Raw genomic sequence first — 20,049 nt, 5'->3', positions numbered from 1 at the left:
AACTGGAAGCACACAAGTACTTAAATCCCTAAGAGGGAAAGAAAGCCTGACAGACGTGCATGACAGCTTCCTGCTAGTCCTGACTGACCACTACCAAGAAACACACAGAAATGTGCAATATCCGGTAATCACAGGAATCGTCCTTGCATTTCCCAGCCGCTCTCTCTGAAGAGCATCGTGTGCCAGCCATCATGTAACAGCTTTGGCAGAACAGAAAGAACAGCCTCATAGCCAGGTAAGACAAAGATTAATGTTACAGGATCACCCGATTTTCCCCTTAGCAATGGTGCTTTTATTCACCCTCATACTCCAAGCTGCTCCAAGCAATGACCCGGTGCTCTTGAATACACCTGCAACATCCACACAGGGAATAGTGAAATAGGAAATAGTGAAAGATGCTCACACGTTCAGTAGACAGATCTGATGAAGACTCGGTGTTCTAGCCCATAAAAGTATGGGATAGGAGTAAGAAGCACGAATATTCCTCACTGAATTGCTACAGCTTGGGCGCAGAAGGAGAATCTCTGGCTCATCAGATACATCAGACCAATGATGTTAACACCAGAAATTGACGCACAAAGGCCAGAGGCTACAGCTGGATCTTGGGAAGCACGGGGAAGACCTGATCTATAACTGAACTGCCTGCTGGCTCTGAGTCTTTTGTCCTGTTCTTTAACACACCGAAGAGAGCAACCAGCATTTACATCCTAATGAAGGCAGGCTCCGCTGCTCTACCAGACTGAGTACTCCGCAGGCCCAAGCTTTTCACTAGGAAGGAGCTCAAAGCTTACTCTGTTAATATAGGTGCAGCGGACTACAACTGCAGATGAAAGCAACACCAGGGCTTGGTGGTATTTTATTTTATTTTATTCTTCCCCATAGTAGGGGATCCTTTTTCTTCCTCCGCTTTCTAGATGAAGAAGCTGCTATGGTTATATATATATACATTTCCTTAGGTAATGAGCAACAGCATTTCTGCCCACCATAAAACTTTTGGCAGGGCAAAAGCCCTGCAGCCCCAGTGACCAAGGAGGGCAGCAGTCTCCCAAGAGCAGCAGCTTTAATTCCTAGGGACTCTATTTTTAGTTGCAGCACCAGAAGTCCCTGTAGCAACAATATCCTTTGACCTGTCATTTATGTCAGTGGAGGGAACGGGAACAGAGCCGGTCTACGGTCTGAGTGTTCAGCTACTGCTACCCTACATTAAAAGAGTTTGTGCTGTGCAGAGCACGCCGACATCTGAGAACAGTTGAATTCCCTTTTCCTCCTCTTCCCAGAGAAGGGCTGAAGGGGCAAGAACAGGAGTGAATGCAGTCAATAACAGCCTCAGGGACCAACTGCTGAGATGCACCTGACTTCTGACAGTCACGGCAGTGTGAACCTGTAAGGATGTTCACTTCAAGTTTCTGCAAGCTAAACCGAGGTTATGAAATATTTCCATTAACATAATCGTCAGTCACATTGGAGCAGAAAACATTTGGGTAGATTGCAAGCAATTCCGTTGTTTGGTGTGAGGAGGAGTGGGATCCTCCTCTCGCAGCCGCTCTGAGTGTCACAGGGAAGACTGACAGTAAGGGAGGTATACATGGGGAATGTGCGTAACAGAAGCAGAGCAGGAAGTTATTTTTAAATAGTTACTATTCAGAGAAGAATTACCATTAGCATTTTGAATACTAAATCAAATCCCTTGCAAGGCTTTTGTCATAGAAAAATGGAAAAAATAAAAGCTCAGACTGATTTAATGTTCACTCCTTCTTCTGTCCCTGAGAATTAAACATTTCCTACACAGAGAGCCAATTACAAATTAAGCCCCAGATTTGTGCCCTCTTCCTCCAGAGCTCAGAAGCAATTCTCAAATTCTGGCAACAGTTTGAAAAAAAAAAAAAAAAAAAAGGAAATTAAGTTATTAATAATAATAAAAGCGCTTTAGGAGAGAACAAGATAGAAAAAAAATAATAATAAAAAATTTAAAAGCAGAGTGATCTGAATTCCAAAGAAAGTGGGAAACACCACACAAGAGTCTGATTTTCAATACAAGCAAGCTACAACAAAAGCAGTTGACAGCTGCTTAATAATTCCACAAAAATTATTTTTTCACCAACCTTTTAACAATACATCTACTCTAAATTGTGAAATGACAGATTTTTTGTTCTGTTCTTTTCAGGTTGACATAACAGTTGCTTGTTCTTAAAGTAAAAGGACACGCAGTACCTGGACTCTGTCATCGCTGCACCATTCCTGACATTTCTGTGCCACGTGCAGGTGACAACCATCAATCCTGCACTAACATCACTCAGCAAAGCCAGATCCTCTTAGTTACACTCAGCTATACAACTCTAAGGAGAAACTAAACGCGTAAACACACAACCAGTAAGAAGGCAATCTTTCCGTTCCAAGGACTGGTCTCACAACATACCAGAAGAAAAATCCACAATATTTTGACAAGTACCACAGCTTAAGAACCATTAATGAACTGGGGGAAAAAAGGCTGTGTCAATCACACGTGGATACTTTCCTACAGACCTAGATTGCAAATAGCATACAAACATCAACGGGCACCCAAGAAAAACCGCTTCACAGCCGCAGAGATGCTACAGTTTAGCCTCCACAGAGCCTGTCCGCAACCCTGCCTCCCTACTGTAACACCCGAGGGAGTACTACTAGCACCGCAGTCAGTCAAGAGATGTGGCAGCCTGAGGAGTGATGCAAAGGTACATTTAAAATGTACAATCAAATGACTTTTGGATGGATTCTGCTCTTAAAAAAATCTCTGCCACGAGAGATCAGGGGATCAGGGATAGGTAGGGATGGAAAGCGATCTGGAGATCACCTGGTCCACCCCCGTGCCGAGCGGGATCACCTGTAGCACGCTGCACAGGATGGCAGCCGGGCAGGGTTGGTGCATCTCCGGCGGAGACCCCGCAGGCTCTGCGAGCTGTTACTGAGCCCAGCCCCCGGCAGCGGCGAGCAGCGGAGCTGCGCCCACCCTGCCGCACACGCCGAGGGCTCAGCTTCACGCTGCCGAGCGGAACACCCGAGGAACGGCCGCGGCGGCGCCCCACGCCCCGCACCACACAGGCCCCGGCCCCCGCTCACCGTTGAGCGCCGACGCCTGCAGCGTGGCCCCGGAGGTGCCGTCGATGACTTTGATGGCGCCGCGCGCGGTGACGGCCAGGATGGCGTTGAGGGCCGGGTGGTAGCAGAGGCTGCGCAGCCCCTCGGCGTCGCAGCGCAGGCAGCCGTCCCGCAGCAGCAGCCACTCGCACGGGCCCGGCCCGGACGACGACGACGACGACGACGCCGGGGCCGGCCCGGAGCCGGGGCCGGGGCCAGGGCCAGGGCCGGGGCCGGCGGGGGGAGCCGGTGCCGAGGAGCAGGAGGCCGCCGCCATGTCGCGGGCCGCCGCCGCCGCCCTGAGGAGAGGAGGCCCGGGGGCGCCGCTCGCTGCCAGGCCCGGCCGCCGCCGCCGCCAGTCACCAGCCGGGGCCGGGGAGACGGGGAGAGGGAGAGCGCCAGCGTGCGCGGGAAGTGACGCAACCGCGCCGGATGCGGAACCGAGCGCCTGGCTCCGAGCAAGGGGGGGGGAAGGAGGGGGAGAGCGGCCGCTAGCTGCGGGGAGGGGAGGGGGGCACGGGGCTGCCGCGCATGCGCAGGGAAGGGGAGAGGGAAGGGGAGAGGGAGGGAAGGGGAGAGGGAAGGGCTCAGCCAGCAAGCTGTACTGCTAACCCCTGCTGCCATGAAGTTCCAACACTAATGGGGTCCCCTACAAATTTTTTTTTATTTTTTGTTTTTTAATTATCAAAAAGACCCCAATTAGCAGAGGCTTCAATAGGATGAAAATACATTGAGAAAGCGTCTGTTTAAAGAACTAGTCCAGAAAACACCACCACAACACACAGCTATCTGTGCTGGCTAAGCTAATCAAAAATGTTCTGAGAGCAAAGCAGCTCTGAAGCTCACCTCACTACTTCAAGTGAAACCTTACAGGCTACTCACACTACAGCAAACTTAAAAGCTGACCTCCCCAACCCCAATGTTGTCTCCAAGTCCAAACAGTTGCTTTCATGTAGTTTTCAGGTAGGTGTAAGTTTTTGGATAATATAATCTGGGGGATACATAGCAAAGGGAAAAAGATTTGTGCATTTTTCTGCTATATGCAAAAGCCTGTCCAAAGCTTCTTCATGTCCAACTCTCTTCTACAGACACGATTCTCTACCTTGAAATACGGTGTTTCATCTTGAAAACAGGACATTCTGCTGGAGGGAGATAAAGTTTCCATGCATGACAAATTGTATTTGTTATCCCAAGAATTTATTTATAGGCCCAAAGCTTGAGATCGATGACAGGTATAGGAATATAGATGTCTTAATTCAGTAAACATACATTCTGCAAACAAGTTCAATTCAAAATTTTTATAAAAGTTACCTTATATTTACACATTCCTTATCTAAAAATAACTTTATTGAATGCAAAGTTAATACAAACTATGAGAACCATTTGAGAGCTGTTTGTACATATTTCTTTGCACAGCGTATGCAAAAGGTGACCCTATAGATACTGAGATTAAAAGGTGCAAATCTGCAATTGTGTACAAAATACGTACTATGTTAAGTGCATATCGACATTGCATATTACACATGCCACATCTGTCAGAAGGAACAGTTAAGTTGCAGCTATAAATTTCACAGAACATTAGTACAGAGAAAATGAAGATCTTTCAAGATTAAGTAGAGCATTCTTGCATCCTCTGAATCATTTGAGACGCACACATCCATTATAAACTTCAAATGAACAGTTATGTTCAGGAGGAGCTCATCTTAAAGCTTTCTGGCAGCCTAGTAACCCAAATGTGTCCTTGTCAGTGATGTCTGTGATGTTAAACATTAATTCTCACTGTGTAGTAGCTGGAGTCTACTAGTTTGACATTCCTGTTAAAAAAAAGCATAGCCATGACAGAGAAGAGCAGATTCTTACACAGGACTCTTTTTTTAAGTGTTGTATGAATACTCTCAAAACACTTCCAGACAAGCACTAGGTTGCCAGCTCAGCTTAATTGGTTTAGTATGACTCCACAGCAATTTCACCAAAACTTCCACAGACATCAAAAAAATCAGGTGAAGAGTTGGTCACTCAACCAGTTTTTCTCCTTTAACATATTCTATGTTAGATTGTTATTTAGCAGTTTCTGTCCAGGATCAAGTTTAAGTAGTTCTGTTTAAAAGCAACACGCAAGCATCAGCCAGGAAAGCAGCCGGGGTAAGGTAAAGGTTTGTGGTAGAGTTGGAATTTCAGTATGTGTTTTGCAAGTGATGATGAGTGATAAAAATAAGTTAGCTTAACTTGCCATTGTAGTATCTAAAAAGCTGAGAAACTACAGTTACAATAAAGAAATACATCCATCAGGGATCAAAGACAGCCCTTACTATTACCTTGTCATGGTTGATTTTTATTTCCAGCACTGAGAGGGGAAAAAAGACACAGGGAATGCTTTCCACCTACCCCCGCTCAAGACACAAGATTACAAAAAAAGATACTTATGATCTATTTGGTAATACTAAATACTGAAGATTGCAAATGACTAAGTACCATGCAAAGTGAATTTTCATGGAGTTTCCTTGCGAAGAAACATTACCATAAGGACCATTACATAAGCAATCAACACAGTACACAGGAAATATTTAACATGTCATCATATTACATAATCCTTAGACAGTCAAAATTAGCAAGACTTGGAATTGTTACTGAGGCTGTAGTTCTAACTTACTTATGGGGGAAGAATCTGACCTTACAGCTCTTATTTCTTTTTGCAAGGGATTAACAGCTGTTGGAAAGAAAAAAAAAGGGGATGCAGGTTAAATACCATGCTACTCAAACAAAATAGAGCAAGATGTTGTAAAACAGTTAGAGAAGCATTCTTTTTATTTTGTCATCGTAAAATAACATTGTTTAGAGGTCACACAAATTTGAGAGATCTTTTTTTTTTCCTCTGACATTAAGCCAGCTACAACTGAGAAACGTGTTCACCTGTTTTTCTGTAAATTTAAACTTCAGTGAATTAATTCAATTCTCTAAATAAGCAATTTAATTATGTCACGCAGTAAATGTCTTGCTCCTTTGGTCAGAGATAGTGAATGAAGACTTCAAATACTTGTAATTTTTAAACTTTAAAAACCCAATATACATCCTTAACCAAGGAGTACTTATGCTACACACAAGCCATAGATACAAAATACACAGTATATACATGTTTTGAAACAAATTGGAATTTATAAAAACTCAATAGCCAAATCAATGTAATTGAGGCACTAAATTAAAAGTAGTATTTTCATGTCTTGATTATACAGGCTATTCTGTGAACAATCAGGACTGTTTCATAAATATATATATTATCTACAGAATTTGCTGTGCCAAAAAAGCCAGCTGTGTTTAAGCTCAAAAGAAAAATTGCACTTGGAGATTGTTACAGTTAACTTCTCTTTTTTCTCCTCAAATATAGTAATCTGGTCCTAGTGCTTTTGGCACAGGTACAGAGCTGTATTTTTGCTACACTTTCTTATAAAACACAAGATTCTTTTGTTTTGTTCATTAAAATCTGAAGAGTCTTAAACAAACCTAGAACTTTAATACAAATCTATATAGCTACAATTACTTCATTAAATAATATACACAAATATGCCCTTCAATCTTAAAACATCTTGACAACTGGATACAAAACAGTCACTTGTATGATCTCCAGCCTTAATCTTACGTATTCAGTCTGCAAGTGACTAAAACATGGGTTTTGGCCACATCTTTTACTAGATCACACCCCAGTGTACAAGGACAGGAAATAAATGTATAATAAAAAGATTGGATAAATTAGAAGCGGTTTCTTGGTCTTGAATTCTTCTCCGACTAGTAAGGATGCAGCACTGTATGCAGCCCAGAAGACTCCAAACAACTGAAAGAGAAGATGAACAGTCTTAGCTGACACCATAAGAAAATCACACTAAATACCACTATAAAGAAAAAAAATCAGTTCTTTTCAATATAATTAGAAAGAAACATACAAGTTCAGGTGGAAAACAAAAACAAACAAACCTTCTGCCCCCACACAGAGGAGAATAATACTATGTATATCCATTCAAGTCTAAGGAAGTATTTAAGAGAAGCATGTTATTTTAAGACTTTTTTTTGTTTGTTTACTGAGGCAAGCAGCTAAGGATCTATGGTAAGTTTTTCGTAATGTAAGATGATACCATAATGCATGCAGTAAGCTTCTCCATCTCAAATCCACTATTTCTATTTTATTTATTTAAGAAAATAGACAACTGGTATACTTGGCTCTTTCTCCTATGAACTAGAGGATTAAATTACCTTTTTTTTTTTTTTTACACTTCTGGCTTTACTTTAATTATGGTGCTCCCACCTCAGTGTAACTGAAACTCACCTTTCTATTCATTTCAGATACAATGAAAAGTCTCCCAAAATATAATCTGTAGCAAAAACTTAATTGCTTCCTCAGTTAATAATTAACTAGTTTAAAGGACTAGTATAAAGTATCATTGGATGTAAATATCCACTATGTTACATGAAGTTAGTATACACACTTTTTAAAAAAGTCTTTAGGTCAGTGAACTTGACTCCAGCCTCAAGCTACCAAGGTTACGGCAAAAAATAATTAGATACCTATTATCCTCAGGCAGCAACTTGAACATTAATGGAAAAGGAAAAAATCCTTAAAACTGAATGAGAACAAAGCCGTCAATCTCCTGCAAACAGCAAGACCAAAGTTCTGTTCAGGAGAAGGCAGACAACAGATCTCAGCAAAAAAATTTCTTCCATGCTTCTGTCAGAGTAGCTCAAGTTGGTTGAGGGATTATGCAACTGGTTCAACTGTCATTGCTGAAAACAACAAAAAAACCTGCATGCTTGTGATTCTGCTGCCTAAACTGGGACAGTGGAGATGGACAAGAAGGAAAATTAAGATCACAACTAAATTTTCTAAGATACTTTAGGAAAATTGCAGTAATGAAAACAATCAAGGTGCATTACTTGACTAGTTTACTTTGCTGATCACAACTGAAAAGGAAAAGTGATTGGAACTGAAATCTCACTTGCAGTTCCCCAACTTTAAGACTGGGGAGTATTTCCCCAAGCACAGAGCTCCTAAGCCACAGGAAGCAGTGCATGTCACAGCATAGGCAGTTTTGACTATATGCAGCTTGTCCTGCCTTTTCCCACTAACGATCCAAAGGTAAGAACCTTTCACAGATTTGCCCTGAAGTTAATATAAGGCTGCTAATACTAATCAGGTAACAGAGGTTTCATGTAACTTAAAAATAAATACAAGTTAATATTAGTTAGCTGCCAGGTTAATAATTTGCTTTCTGAATGTATCACTTAATAGTAATTGCAAGTTAACAAATCACAAACACAGCTATTATTCTTGTTTATCATAGAGTTTAGCTGTATTTCAATTATATTGTAAAACAGCAAGTCAATAGGACAGAAATTAATCATCAGCACAAGAATTCAGAAAGCATACAGCTTAGCCAGCAACTGTTCTCAGTCAGCCTTCCAGAAGTTTAGCAATAACTTCACGGACTACCTAAATGGGTAGTATGAAGTGTTCAAGAACATTATGCACTTCTAGGATCTATCAGGGAATGTTGCTAGTTTCACTGAAGGTGTCTGACAGCAGGTGGTATCAGGCAACCTATTGCTTTGTGCCCCGCATCCCACATCTGTAGAGTCAGAGCAATGTTCACCTTCTCTGCAAAGGATATTGAGATTTGTACTGCCACCATTACGGGAAGGTCTCAGAACAATGGCTAACATCATACTCATGTTGCAATAACCAAAAGTAAACTGGATGATGAGGGAAAGAACAGCTTAATTTTAGATTCTTCATTTTGATGTTTAATTACGCATCTACCTCTACAGTGATAGTCCTAGTTACTTTTTAATGCAGCTAATATATCTCAGCAAAATACTTAAATAGAAGCTAACCTGATAACAACAGGTATTTCTGTATACCGCTGGGGACTGTATATCCCCAAGCATTCAAAAGAAACATTTAAAACAGAATTGCTTAGCAGTCATATCCACCGTGTTAACCAAAAGAAACAGAACTCAAGTCGCACTTACGAATATTTTGACACATCGTATTGTCCTGCAGGGATTCATACTTCAAGTGTTAGGAAAGTGACTTAGAGTAACTGTAAACAAATTCTCAACTGATGTTACCGAACTTACTTTTATTAGGGTAGAAACCACTTCAAATGATCCAACCACCAGAAGTACAGGTGCTATAACAATGAGGGGAAGTAGAGAATATCCTATCACACCAAGAACTTGGCCATAAGCAACCTGAAATTTTCAAGCACACACAGAAAAAAGACTTTGTAGTACAAAATCTTTGTCACCAAGCAATTTCATCATGTTATAAAAGTATGAATAATGTGTTGGGAATTCATGAAATGTCAGCTAAAGGAAATTTGCTAGCATGAATGTTTTTTCTACACTATTCCCTAGAATTCTGTAGTTAATCATTCAATTTGTTAGAAAAATGTCTGTATTTAAAAAAAAACAAACGACCATTTTAACACTTACATGGGGAACATTTACACACAAAAATATGAGGGATGGGTAGAGTTCCATATTTTCATGTTTCACCTTAAAAGTGGTTCACAACTGCCACTCCATGGAGTGTGCAAATGAAACCTAGGAGCACAGAACTAGAACAGACCTCCCAGTCATCAATTGTAGACCTGACTGTCACAAGCAGCAAAGAAATGATTTCCTGCATTAAGATATTAATATATCCATTTCAAAAGTATACAAATGCTTTCAGCATTAGCAGAAGACCTAGAACCTGATCCCCCTAAGGTACAGAAATTTTCTGATTTCTGATTTATTATGACTGACTGTCTTAAACAGATTAGTTTAGAGTACTTCCATAAATGCTTTTAGTTTGGTTATTAAATGGATATTAAAATGTTTGATTTTTCCCCTACTACAGTTGGAAATACCCCTTGGCCCAGCTGGGCTTCAATTTAACTTTGCTTGAAAGACAGGAAAAACAGTGGCAAAACAAGTAACTATCCCTTACGGCAGTTGACCCTTCACAGTGAACTCTGCAGCTCTGTAGTGATCCCTCTCCCCTTTCTCACCAGTTTATACATTCTGATCATTTCACATTTTGAGCCACAAAATGTACTGACTTAAAGGCATCTGAATTATGCTGGCAAAGATACCTTGCAATCACATTTATAAAAGCTTTTTCTCTCAAAATACTTCACACAAGAAGCCTGTAGCAATTATTATTAAAATGAAAATTCAAAAAAATACACTAAGCATAAGTAATGTAGCGAGTCTGTAACAGTAGTCCATTGTTAATGCAAAACGCATAGTAAAAATATAAAAATCAAGTATTCCTACTATAAGACAATTCAATCAGTTTTAAGCTGCAGAGCCATTTTAGGAAGTTTCTATCCTCCTGACTCTTCCTCTGTGGCAGTTTGCAGGCCTAGCTCTAAGTCATTTTCTGTTGTTCACACCTGAATCACTCAGTGATGACTCAGTTTATAAACACCACTCGCTCACAGAGCCCTGCCAGCCCTGCTGATGCAAGCGGCTGGAGGCAGGGATGTAGGCCAGAACTTCAATTGGCTTCGCAGCTGAAAAACACACACTGACTTTCATCCTTTAATGGGTTTGAACTGTGTAAGGCCAAGGATGAAAACAAACACTGGTGGGTGCTCTATACAGGGCTGACAGCAGTTGTATGGCAGCCTAATTAAAAAAGTGAAACCAAGGACAACACAAGAGAGGAGAAAGGGCCCCATTTAGCTCAGTGACCAAAAAATTGAAAGCACTTGTCCTCAAGACAGGACTTCAGCTCTGCATCACAGGCACCTGTGCCAATCTCCAGGATTTGCAGCATGAATTTCTAGATTCTTTACCACATCCAGCACTCCACGCATTGCACAGGAGTGCAATGCACACCTCTGCATTTTAGATTCTACTTTTGGAGACCAAGAACCTGAAATGTACACATTAAGGTTCTCAACTGCATCCATTCTTAGTTGGCTACAATGTCCAAAGCCAAGCACCACAAAAACCCAAGAACTACTGAACAATGTAGCCAAGAGACTTAAATTACCTCCTCCTACTTCCTTTTCATGGGTACTTACCTCTCCTCCAAGAACCCTGGCCAGTAAAAAAATTGTCAAGGATCCAAATATCCAAATAGTTATAATCCAAGAAACAACCTTAAAAGAGAAAGGACAATTCATTTCTAATAATTTTCACTGTGAGAAAGGATAACTCATTTATATTAATCACTCTCACTGCGCTCAAGAATTTCATTATATAAAAATGAACTCTGAATTGCAGCAAGAATAATTTTACTCAGTATTCCAACAAAGCTTGAGAATAAAATTCAGCAGTTACATTTACAAAATCACAGTAACGGCAAATTGGTGAAGATGGAAAGCTCAGTGTTTTCTAATTATAATACTGCATCCGAGTAGGAAAAGACTAGTTAAATGTAAAGCTAAGATCACCCTAGACAAACATCTTCACATCCTCACACTCCAAAAAGTATAGGGATTATCCTTCTTTCATCCACAAAGCACAATTTTATTCTTTATTTGATCTGAGAACACTCAGAATAGAGAAGCCTTTAACTCTTGGTAGAACTTGATGATGACGAGATTTAAGAAACAGATACAGAGTCCTGGGAAGAAGTCTGTAATTATTTTTAATGCTTCCTTCATCGCTCTGTTCTTTAACTGAGTAAGCTGGAGAATGATTTTAAGATTCCTTAACATAACTCCAAGAACAGCTATGTTACTTTGAAGGCTGAGCCACTGGGAGGATTAGAAGTGAAGCTCTCTCTTTTAAAATACCTTTTTAGAGGGAAACAACAATCTCAGTCCACTCTTTGTATTTCCAACTGTTGCACTTAAAAATAAATTAATCCCCTATTCAATTCTTCTGTCAATACGGAACTTTTAAATAAGTGGGAAAAGTTGAATTGAGTACTAATCTTATTTTTAACAGATAAAAATCATAGCACTTCCAAAAAATTAGGCAAATAACATTGCTATTTGTTAAAATAGCACATGGCCTCCTTTTACATCCTGCTTTCCTCCGCCGTCTAAAAGAAGAGAACCAGATTAAAGTCTTAGAGCAGGATCACTCATCTCCCTCCAGCTTACAGGCCACCATTCAGCTCGTCTGGCCTCGCTGCTGTCATTCATCCTGCTGCTAGCTGCCAGCTTTCCCTCCTACCACAAATACAGCACTCTAACATCTATATGGTAAAAAGCACTGTTCCTAATAAGTAATAGGCCAATTGTTCATGTACAGAAGCTACACAAACTACAGCAGAGAATTGGTACGTCACAAGATCGAGGAATGGTCCTTGCTTCGTCTGAAAGAAAGCTACGTGGTCCACCCAGAAGACCTGAATACTAGGGTTTAGTCTATTCATTTAACATCTCACAGAAACAAGATTCTGGGAGTGAACTCTTAGTCAGCATTTGGTACACCAAACGGAAGCCAGAGGCCACAAAGGGAACGATTTTGTCTCACCTTTCACAAAAGTCCTACCATAACTACACACTGTTACTTTACATATATGGCTCACTGCTATTCTACATTCTCTTTAGAACAACTAAGTACACAAATAGTCAAAGATTTCCAAAGATGCAATTAATTACTGCAAAAGCCCACCTAGGCTCTCATTCAAATTGAAAATACGAATTATAACACTTCTCTATTTCCAAGTTGAATTTAAAGAAAAAACTTGCCTGTGTTCACAGAAGGCAATTAAATCTGCACAGTGCCTTTGAAAAGCTATTCGCTGTAAAGTTCACATGGAATTATGGACAAATTTTATTGACCAGGGGAAAGTTACTGTAATTGAGCATGGAGGACAGAAGAGCATTGTGCACTAATGAAGATCAAATATACAAGATAACAGCTGTAATTAGCACAAGTACAGTACAAGTTAAACAAATAGCCTTATTTGTCAAGTTAAAAATCATGGCATCCACATGCATGTTCTGGGGTAACATTTTTAGTAATAAAAAGCAAGTTAACACAAGGTCAGAATTAAAATGGAGATATTCACTAACATGACTATAAACTTACCAGCATCAATCTGTTTCCTCTAGAAACTACACCTTTGTTTTCTTACATAAACACCTGACATTTTAACCATGATTAACTTATCTGTGGGTTATTTAATATATTCCTTGCTGCTATCTTTCTACATCTTAGGAAACAGTATTTAGAATGCCCCTCATCAGTATGTATAAAAAACACTTTCTACCTTCTTAAGAATGTGAACGGCTTAGCGATTATGTCCCCGCATTTCATTTAGATTTCTGTTTAGGCAGGAGGCTTCTACCTACCTTAAATTGTCCATATAATGAAATCATTGAGAAGAAGAGGACAACTGCCAGAGGACCCCAGAAATCTGGATTGTCTCTCACTACCTGCCTATTAAACCCAAGAGATGGCATAGGCATCAACACACATCGAATTTTGTAGTAAATATCCTTCAGGTCAATGTCAAGTTCCTCCCTGAAATTGGAAAGCAAGGGAGCATTACTATACATCACAGGAATGAAATAGGGCATAAAAAGTAAGGTCAAGGGCAAACAGGTTTGTAAAGCAAACCCATCACCATAAGGCTTTCTGTAGCTATGACTAGCAAAGAACAGTTCATCCAGAATGAAGCAGTGCCCTACCTTCATCACATTCAATAGCCAGTATGACACAGTATGACATTATACAAAAATCAATTACATGACTGAGAATTTAAAACATCCCCAACACATCTGAGCAGTCCACATTAGGACAGTAGATCTACTTTCTGGCATGCCAGACATTTGACATTTATACTGTTGTAAACCTAAGTCAAAGACATGCACACACGGAAGTGGGACATCTGTGTGCTCCTGTGTTAAACAGCTTGCCAGGAGCACGCTTATTATGAAAATGGTTTGTTTCCAATTCTACAAATAAAACATTTACAGTCACCAATCCTAAACCATTCAAAGTACATAAATTTTTCGTTGCTGTTGTTTTAAATGGTATTTCACATACTTCAGCAACAATAGTTTCCAACAGACCAGTTTATGCCAATTGGTTAATCCCTGGCTCGTTTCCAATATGAGTAAAAATAAATGAAAGCCAATTAAACTAGCAAGAAATTCTAGCAAGAGATCTTGCTCCTCTCTAATTGCCTTTTCCAGTCCCTGGCTACAAACCATCTCTAAGCAGCTACAAATCGACCAGAAGAATCTTCTGTAAGGGAGGCTCTTAACTGGTAAAATTGTCGTGATTCTCCTAACACAAGTGGAAGGAAACAGGCTTCCCAAGCAATGGGCAACTCTCTTACCATTGCTTAAGCTTATCTGTGAAACCTTGGGACAGAACCGTACCTTGGTGATTTCCCTACGCAGTTATGAATGAAGCTCTGAAGAGTTGCAAGAGATTCAGGCAGTTATCACTCCGCTCTACATTTAGTAACAACCCTAAAGCAGCAGGGAAATTGTATATCATATTCTAAATCTGTTTATGAAAATTCTGTAAAGGGCTTTAATTTACATCTTTTTTCCTTAGAAGAGCTGAAGCAAGAAATAAATGCAAAATGACATGTTTCACTGCAATTTCTCTTTCCAAAGTGAAATACTGCTGGTTGATTCTCTCCAGGCAGTTTCAGGATCGCCATTACCAGCCTATGTCAGGATTGTTGCTACTAACCTGTAACTAAATACCTAAGATTGTTCTTTAGCCCACTCCTCAGATTCAGGGTTGTATTAAAAGCATCTATTTTTCCTGTATTTATCTAAACAGCAGGTAGCATTTTTATATTCTGCTCTGAAGGCTGTGTAACAGAAATACTTTCTTTCTGGAATTATTTTTTTGTCATTGCCTAAGGCTTCTCGTAGTTCCTTCTGTAATAAACTGCCTTCCCCATGTCACTGTCAGTCACCTCACCAAAGATGAGATGGCAGCTGTAACAGGAGACAATTGTGAAGAGTAAGGCTGCCCAAATAAGAAAGAGCCTCACTTAAACAAAAGGCTTGTGTGGTACCACTACATCAGTGAACTTGTCTTAGCTGTCTGCTATTCTTTAAATCCATAGAAGCATTTAGACTAGAAGGCTTCATTACAGCCCGTGTTCTAGAAATAATTAGAACAGCATAAAAACTGCTACATAAATCAGCTGAAGGTTCTCTGTTAGCAAGATTATATTCCTTCTGTGTGCTACAGAATTATCAATGCCCTGGTACGTTCTTCTCCCTTCCAACAACAGGAAGCTAGAACACCTAGCTGCTTTTGAATCACAAACTTGTGAATGCTCTCTGTTGTGTAATGTTGTATACCACAAAAACCATGTTGTCACCTCAGTACAGCAGTCTATTTCTTAATTAGAGGTTACAGGTTTTCAGAATAGACTTAGTCACGCAGGTGCTACTCCTGCACATTTTAAGTTCAAGTACTTCTCAAGTAGCAATTTCATTAAGCTCTCCAGGCATCTGTTCTCTCCTAGCACCCTCATTTGAACTCTTCAGAGTACTTTCCTTCCCCTCCATTTTTAAAAGCATCATTTTGTTTTACACAGTAAAACATCAAGACACCAAGAATGAAAGTGCTTAGGTGCAGAACACAGACTAAGAACCAGGCTGCGTGACTCACAGGGCCATAGCCCTAAGATACAAGCTGTCTTCAGACAATCGTGTTTCTGTGAACAGAACAAGGGATGTAGACGTATGCAGTTTTAGGGACATTTCTGTCTTTCAACAGTAATTCCTTTTAACACAACTTTATATTATAAGATAGCATCAAAGAATATAAAGGTTATGCTTTACTTCTTGCATAATACTATTTTTTTCAACCATGACAAGATCAACAGATAAGAGCACAAAAACCATGGAAGTTCTGTACTTACACTGATTAATGAAGTTTGGATTTTACTTCTTCCTTCCTCTCCTACAGTCAATAACAAGCCTTTCTTTTGCAGTTAAAGAAAACACCATAATGAAAACATGTTTTCATTCCCGTACCAGAAGAGACTCATTGCTCAAGCAATTCATCAAACGGAATTCCAGAAGACTATGGGACCATTTGAGAACCTAGGAGCTGTTTCTTTTACCTACACAGCTAAGAAAGATAAATATCTAGAAATAATTATTACGTACAGAAGCGGTTTGTTATCTTCCGGGTCATCATCTTCCACTTCCAGAAGCCAGCCATACCCTCTCTGTCTCAGGAATGTAGTTGCAGTAGATTCTTTGATGAATTCTCCTCCAAGATTTAGCTTAACATCTGGAGTTGCTATGGACCCACTAAGATCTTAGAGAAAAAGGAAAAGAAAGATAAACATATTTGTCTTGCTAAGAGTATCTGATTTCAAAAGCACTGGAAAAAAGACAACAGATGTATAAAGCTAGATGTGCTGGTCATCACCATGAAATATTCAAAGTTCTACATTAATGTAATTTGAAAGGGTACTTCTGGTTTTATGAATAGTAACAGTGGTGGTTAGATTATGAAGTTCTAGCATGGAGCACTTGTTCTGGGACAGAGCGTAACGGTATGACACAACACCTTTCAATCTGTGCTTTATCAGTAAGTATTCAGAAGCATAAAAGGAGTTAACTATGAAAGTCTCATCATGCTGAGTTGTGGATTTACCATTTTTTCTGATCCCACTGTCTCTCTCAGAGCCCATTCCTGCACACTGGGATTGTTTCACCCATATTCTCTGCTTACATCCAACTTCTCACAGAAAGAAAATATTTCTAGGTGCTTTGATTTGTAGCCTGCTTTTAACACAGGTTAAAAAAATGGTAGAAAAAAGAACACTATCAGAGATCCCCATGGCCTGTTCAATAAGGAGATACAAGGAACACTCTTTAACACACTATAATGTTGCTCTATCACAGTACTAACCCCCCCCCCCCCATTTATATATGTTCAGTCTGTGTCCAAGTTTTATTTGCATTTCATTGGTTATCTACAGATGAATACAAAACGGTAAATGAAAATATATACTGAAGAAATAAAATAGGATGGAATAAAAAAAGAGTAAGTATTCTATTAAGAATTCATGGGTTTCCTTTTTTTTTTTTTTTTTGCTTAAAACACAGCAACAAACAAGCAAGCCAATTATTTGTACAAACCTTGTTACAAATATACTGAGAGGCAAAGGCTCCCTTCCTACCCAAGATTTTTTGCCTCACTAAAGAAAATCTTGTTTTGCCTTGTTATTGTTGTGTGTTTTTATACACACACACAAAATCCTACGTACAAATTCTCCCATACACCTACCTAGAGCAATTACTTCTGAAATATTCCTGCAACACGCCCTTACAGAGAATTCAGGCCACATTCGTGGATTATGTTCAAGACATCATTTACCTAAACGCAGCATAATTTTATAGAACCTACACTCTCCCAGTGACAGGATGTCCTACAGTGCTCAGCCAGCATGTCTGAAGCATTTACTCCACACTCAGCACCACAATTAAATTAACAGAACTCTGTCCCGAATCAGCTTGCTAGGCCACGCCAGCTTAAATTTAAGCTTCCCCAGTAGTGCTTCTCAGCCATTTCACAATCGTGACAGTTAATGGTCTGTTGCTTTGAATCCAAGAACACCATCTGCACAGGATCCTCATGAAGATCGCAGTCATTTAAAGAAGGAATTTCTCTTCACTCCTTACACATTGGCACATACACATTGTTCCCACCAGATGCAAACAAAGCCTTCTGCTGTTGCCTGGCAGAAGAAATGTGTTCTTAATGCCTGAACATCAAGGTAGGGAAAGCCTCACAAGTTTTCTATTAACAGTGGGACCGTTCTGTCATTCTAAAAAAAAAAAACCTGTCTGTACTACAGGGCAACTCTGCTTCACGAGGGGTGTTCTTGCAATTCTTTGTGCACAGCTGTAGCTGCCAAAACAAGCAGCCACAACAGCCTAATCAGCCTTCTCTTTCTGTCTTCTCAGTGATGACTGACAACCCATCCTGAGGCTGGAAATCTTCTACGCAAGTCTTCTTTTCTTTAGCAAGGCTCCTGTTAGCACTCGATGACTAGCAAATACCTACGACCACCTTTTACATCGTGAAACCGATTAAGGTCAAGTCTATATTGCAAGACTACATCTCAGGTGGGACAAAGCTGTGCAAGAGATTAAAAACAAACAAAAACCAGCCTGTTCTTTAACCCATACGTGTCCACTTAATCTTCGCCATTCTTTCCCACAAACAGCTACCTCTTATGCAAATAATACAAAAAAAAAAAGCTCATGTATTTTATTCTATGCATAGATCAAGACTCGGAAAATAACAAGAAACTAAAAAAGCAGCATATAGTATTTTTATTTTGAAACATCAATCTGTTTAACTTTCTTATGTCTGTTTGTTAGGACAGGTCTATGTGGCACTTTGCAGACAGGACTACACTGAACAGGCATGAGGTTACACCCCACTTGTGCTCATAAAAAACAGAGAGCTGAGTCCAATGCGACACGTCCTACTGGGCGGGCAGTTATAAGACACTGGGTCAGACAGACTAACATGGGGCTCAGTAAATGCTTCCTGAGGGAAAACCAAGGGGTCTCCCAGAATCCAGATCCTAGATCCCTTTTCAGGTCAAGGCAAAAAAGGGGAAAAAGAAGCCCAAGAAAGGAAAGGTGGGTTGTACCTACTGGTTAGTACGCCTTGTCAGAGCAACTGGTAAGTTCACCAAAGCCCAGAGCGAAGCACTCTGTAGTAGTTTTTCGCTTCCATTTTTCTTTTCCAGGGTAGGGCACAAGAACCAGGATTTGCACAATTTCCTAACCTTGTCTACAAACGTAAAAGTAACTAAGCATACAAAGTCGAAAGCTTGTTATTTAAATGGCCAGAGCCCAACGGGTCACCCTCTGCCAAAAGAAGGCGGCACAGCACTGCCTGTTGCGCGTTCGTTTTTGCGGTGTTAGGATAGGAAGTCGCCACGGCATGCCGGCACGACACTGCTCGGGGGGCAACGGCAGGCCGCGGGGCACACCCCACCCCCTGAAGGGAAGAGAAGGCCCCGCGCTCACCTTCGGCATCGGCGGAGGAGACGAACGTGAAGTCCCCGTTGCTGGGCGCGTAGAGCGGCGGCGGCTGTGGCCCCGGGGGCTGCATCTCCCCGCGCTCCGCGGGGGCTGCGGGCCGGTGCCGAGGACCGGTGCGGGCGGCGGGGCCTGGCCTGGGGCCTGCCGCGGCGCTGAGCGGCGCCCGACGGCCACGGCACAGCCGCCTCACGGGGGGACACCCAGCGGCCCCGCGCCGCGATTGGCCGCCAGGAGGGCCGCTCCGACCGACCCCGCTATAAAGCTTCCGCCGGTTGGGCGAGCCTGAGGGTGGGCGGGGCAGGAGGCTCCTTCCGCCGCGCCGCCCCCCGGGGTTGCGTCAGCAGGCGGCCGGGGGGCAACCGGCGGCGGCAGCTCCTGAGCCCGCGTCCCACCTGCGTTCGTTTTCTGAGAAGAAATGAAGAAATGTCTCCTCGTTTCCAACCTGAACCTCCCCTGGTGCAGCAGTGTAAAAACGGAGTAGGACATCCCAAGCTTCTCCCGTGGTTCAGGCTGCTATATCCAAGATAAATCCTTTGCCAGGCCTTGCCAGCATCAGCTGCAATAAGTTGCAGAGCATCACCAAATCCTCCATTCATAGCCTGGTTCATGAGAGTGCTATGATGCACTGGTTTTGAATGTAGTACTAAAGAAGTTTTAAAATAATATTGAGATGCTGTTGCTAGTCCCTGTTATAATAAGGGGACAGGTGTGATGGCTCTGTATGTGGTCTATACTTGGAAGAATCAGGAACAAAGATCTCACTTTTTAAGGTTTAAGATTTATCAGGAACTGTTAAAAAGGTCCTTGGAAAAGAAAGGACCTGCAAAGACCATCTAGTCCAACTGCCTGACCGCTTCAGGGCTAGCCAAGAGTTTAAGCATGTCATTGAGGGCATTGTCCAAATGCCTCTTAAATACTGACAGGCACGGTGCATCAC

The 20,049-nt window shown here is 41.2% G+C and overlaps 2 protein-coding genes across 7 annotated transcripts in view; both read right to left on the bottom strand.

The window, feature by feature from the left end:
- The window catches only part of BIRC6 (baculoviral IAP repeat containing 6), a 175,732-nt gene extending 172,212 nt beyond the window's left edge, over positions 1–3,520 (bottom strand). For 5 of the 6 annotated variants that reach the window (XM_035322410.1, XM_035322411.1, XM_035322408.1 and 2 more), the window contains exon 1: positions 3,097–3,520. In XM_035322410.1, coding sequence (XP_035178301.1) covers positions 3,097–3,391 — 295 coding nt within the window. In that variant the 5' untranslated portion in view covers positions 3,392–3,520. The remainder of the gene's footprint in view (positions 1–3,096) is intronic. The other variant, XM_035322406.1, reaches the window with a different exon arrangement.
- Positions 3,521–5,888: 2,368 nt separating this feature from the next.
- On the bottom strand, positions 5,889–19,308 carry YIPF4 (Yip1 domain family member 4). The gene is made up of 6 exons (XM_035322413.1): positions 19,098–19,308; positions 16,206–16,359; positions 13,407–13,578; positions 11,178–11,255; positions 9,238–9,351; positions 5,889–6,940 (listed from the first exon to the last, which is right to left on the bottom strand). Exons 1-6 carry the CDS (start codon positions 19,180–19,182, stop codon positions 6,803–6,805), a joined length of 741 nt encoding a protein of 246 aa, XP_035178304.1. The 5' UTR covers positions 19,183–19,308; the 3' UTR covers positions 5,889–6,802.
- Between the last annotated feature and the right edge of the window lie 741 nt (positions 19,309–20,049).

Source organism: Oxyura jamaicensis, chromosome 3 (assembly GCF_011077185.1).
Source record: "Oxyura jamaicensis isolate SHBP4307 breed ruddy duck chromosome 3, BPBGC_Ojam_1.0, whole genome shotgun sequence".
In the NCBI taxonomy this organism is placed as follows: domain Eukaryota; kingdom Metazoa; phylum Chordata; class Aves; order Anseriformes; family Anatidae; genus Oxyura; species Oxyura jamaicensis.
This window is presented reverse-complemented; position numbering and strand designations above follow the sequence as displayed.

Coding starts and splice junctions, on each gene's coding strand:
- YIPF4 (XM_035322413.1), bottom strand. CDS start 19,182: ATGCAGCCCCCGGGGCCACAGCCGCCGCCGCTCTACGCGCCCAGCAAC. Junction 9,352..11,177: donor CCAGGGTTCTTGGAGGAGAG/GTAAGTACCCAT, acceptor TGAAAATTTCAG/GTTGCTTATGGCCAAGTTCT. Junction 6,941..9,237: donor TGGTTTCTACCCTAATAAAA/GTAAGTTCGGTA, acceptor CTTCTCTTTCAG/TTGTTTGGAGTCTTCTGGGC.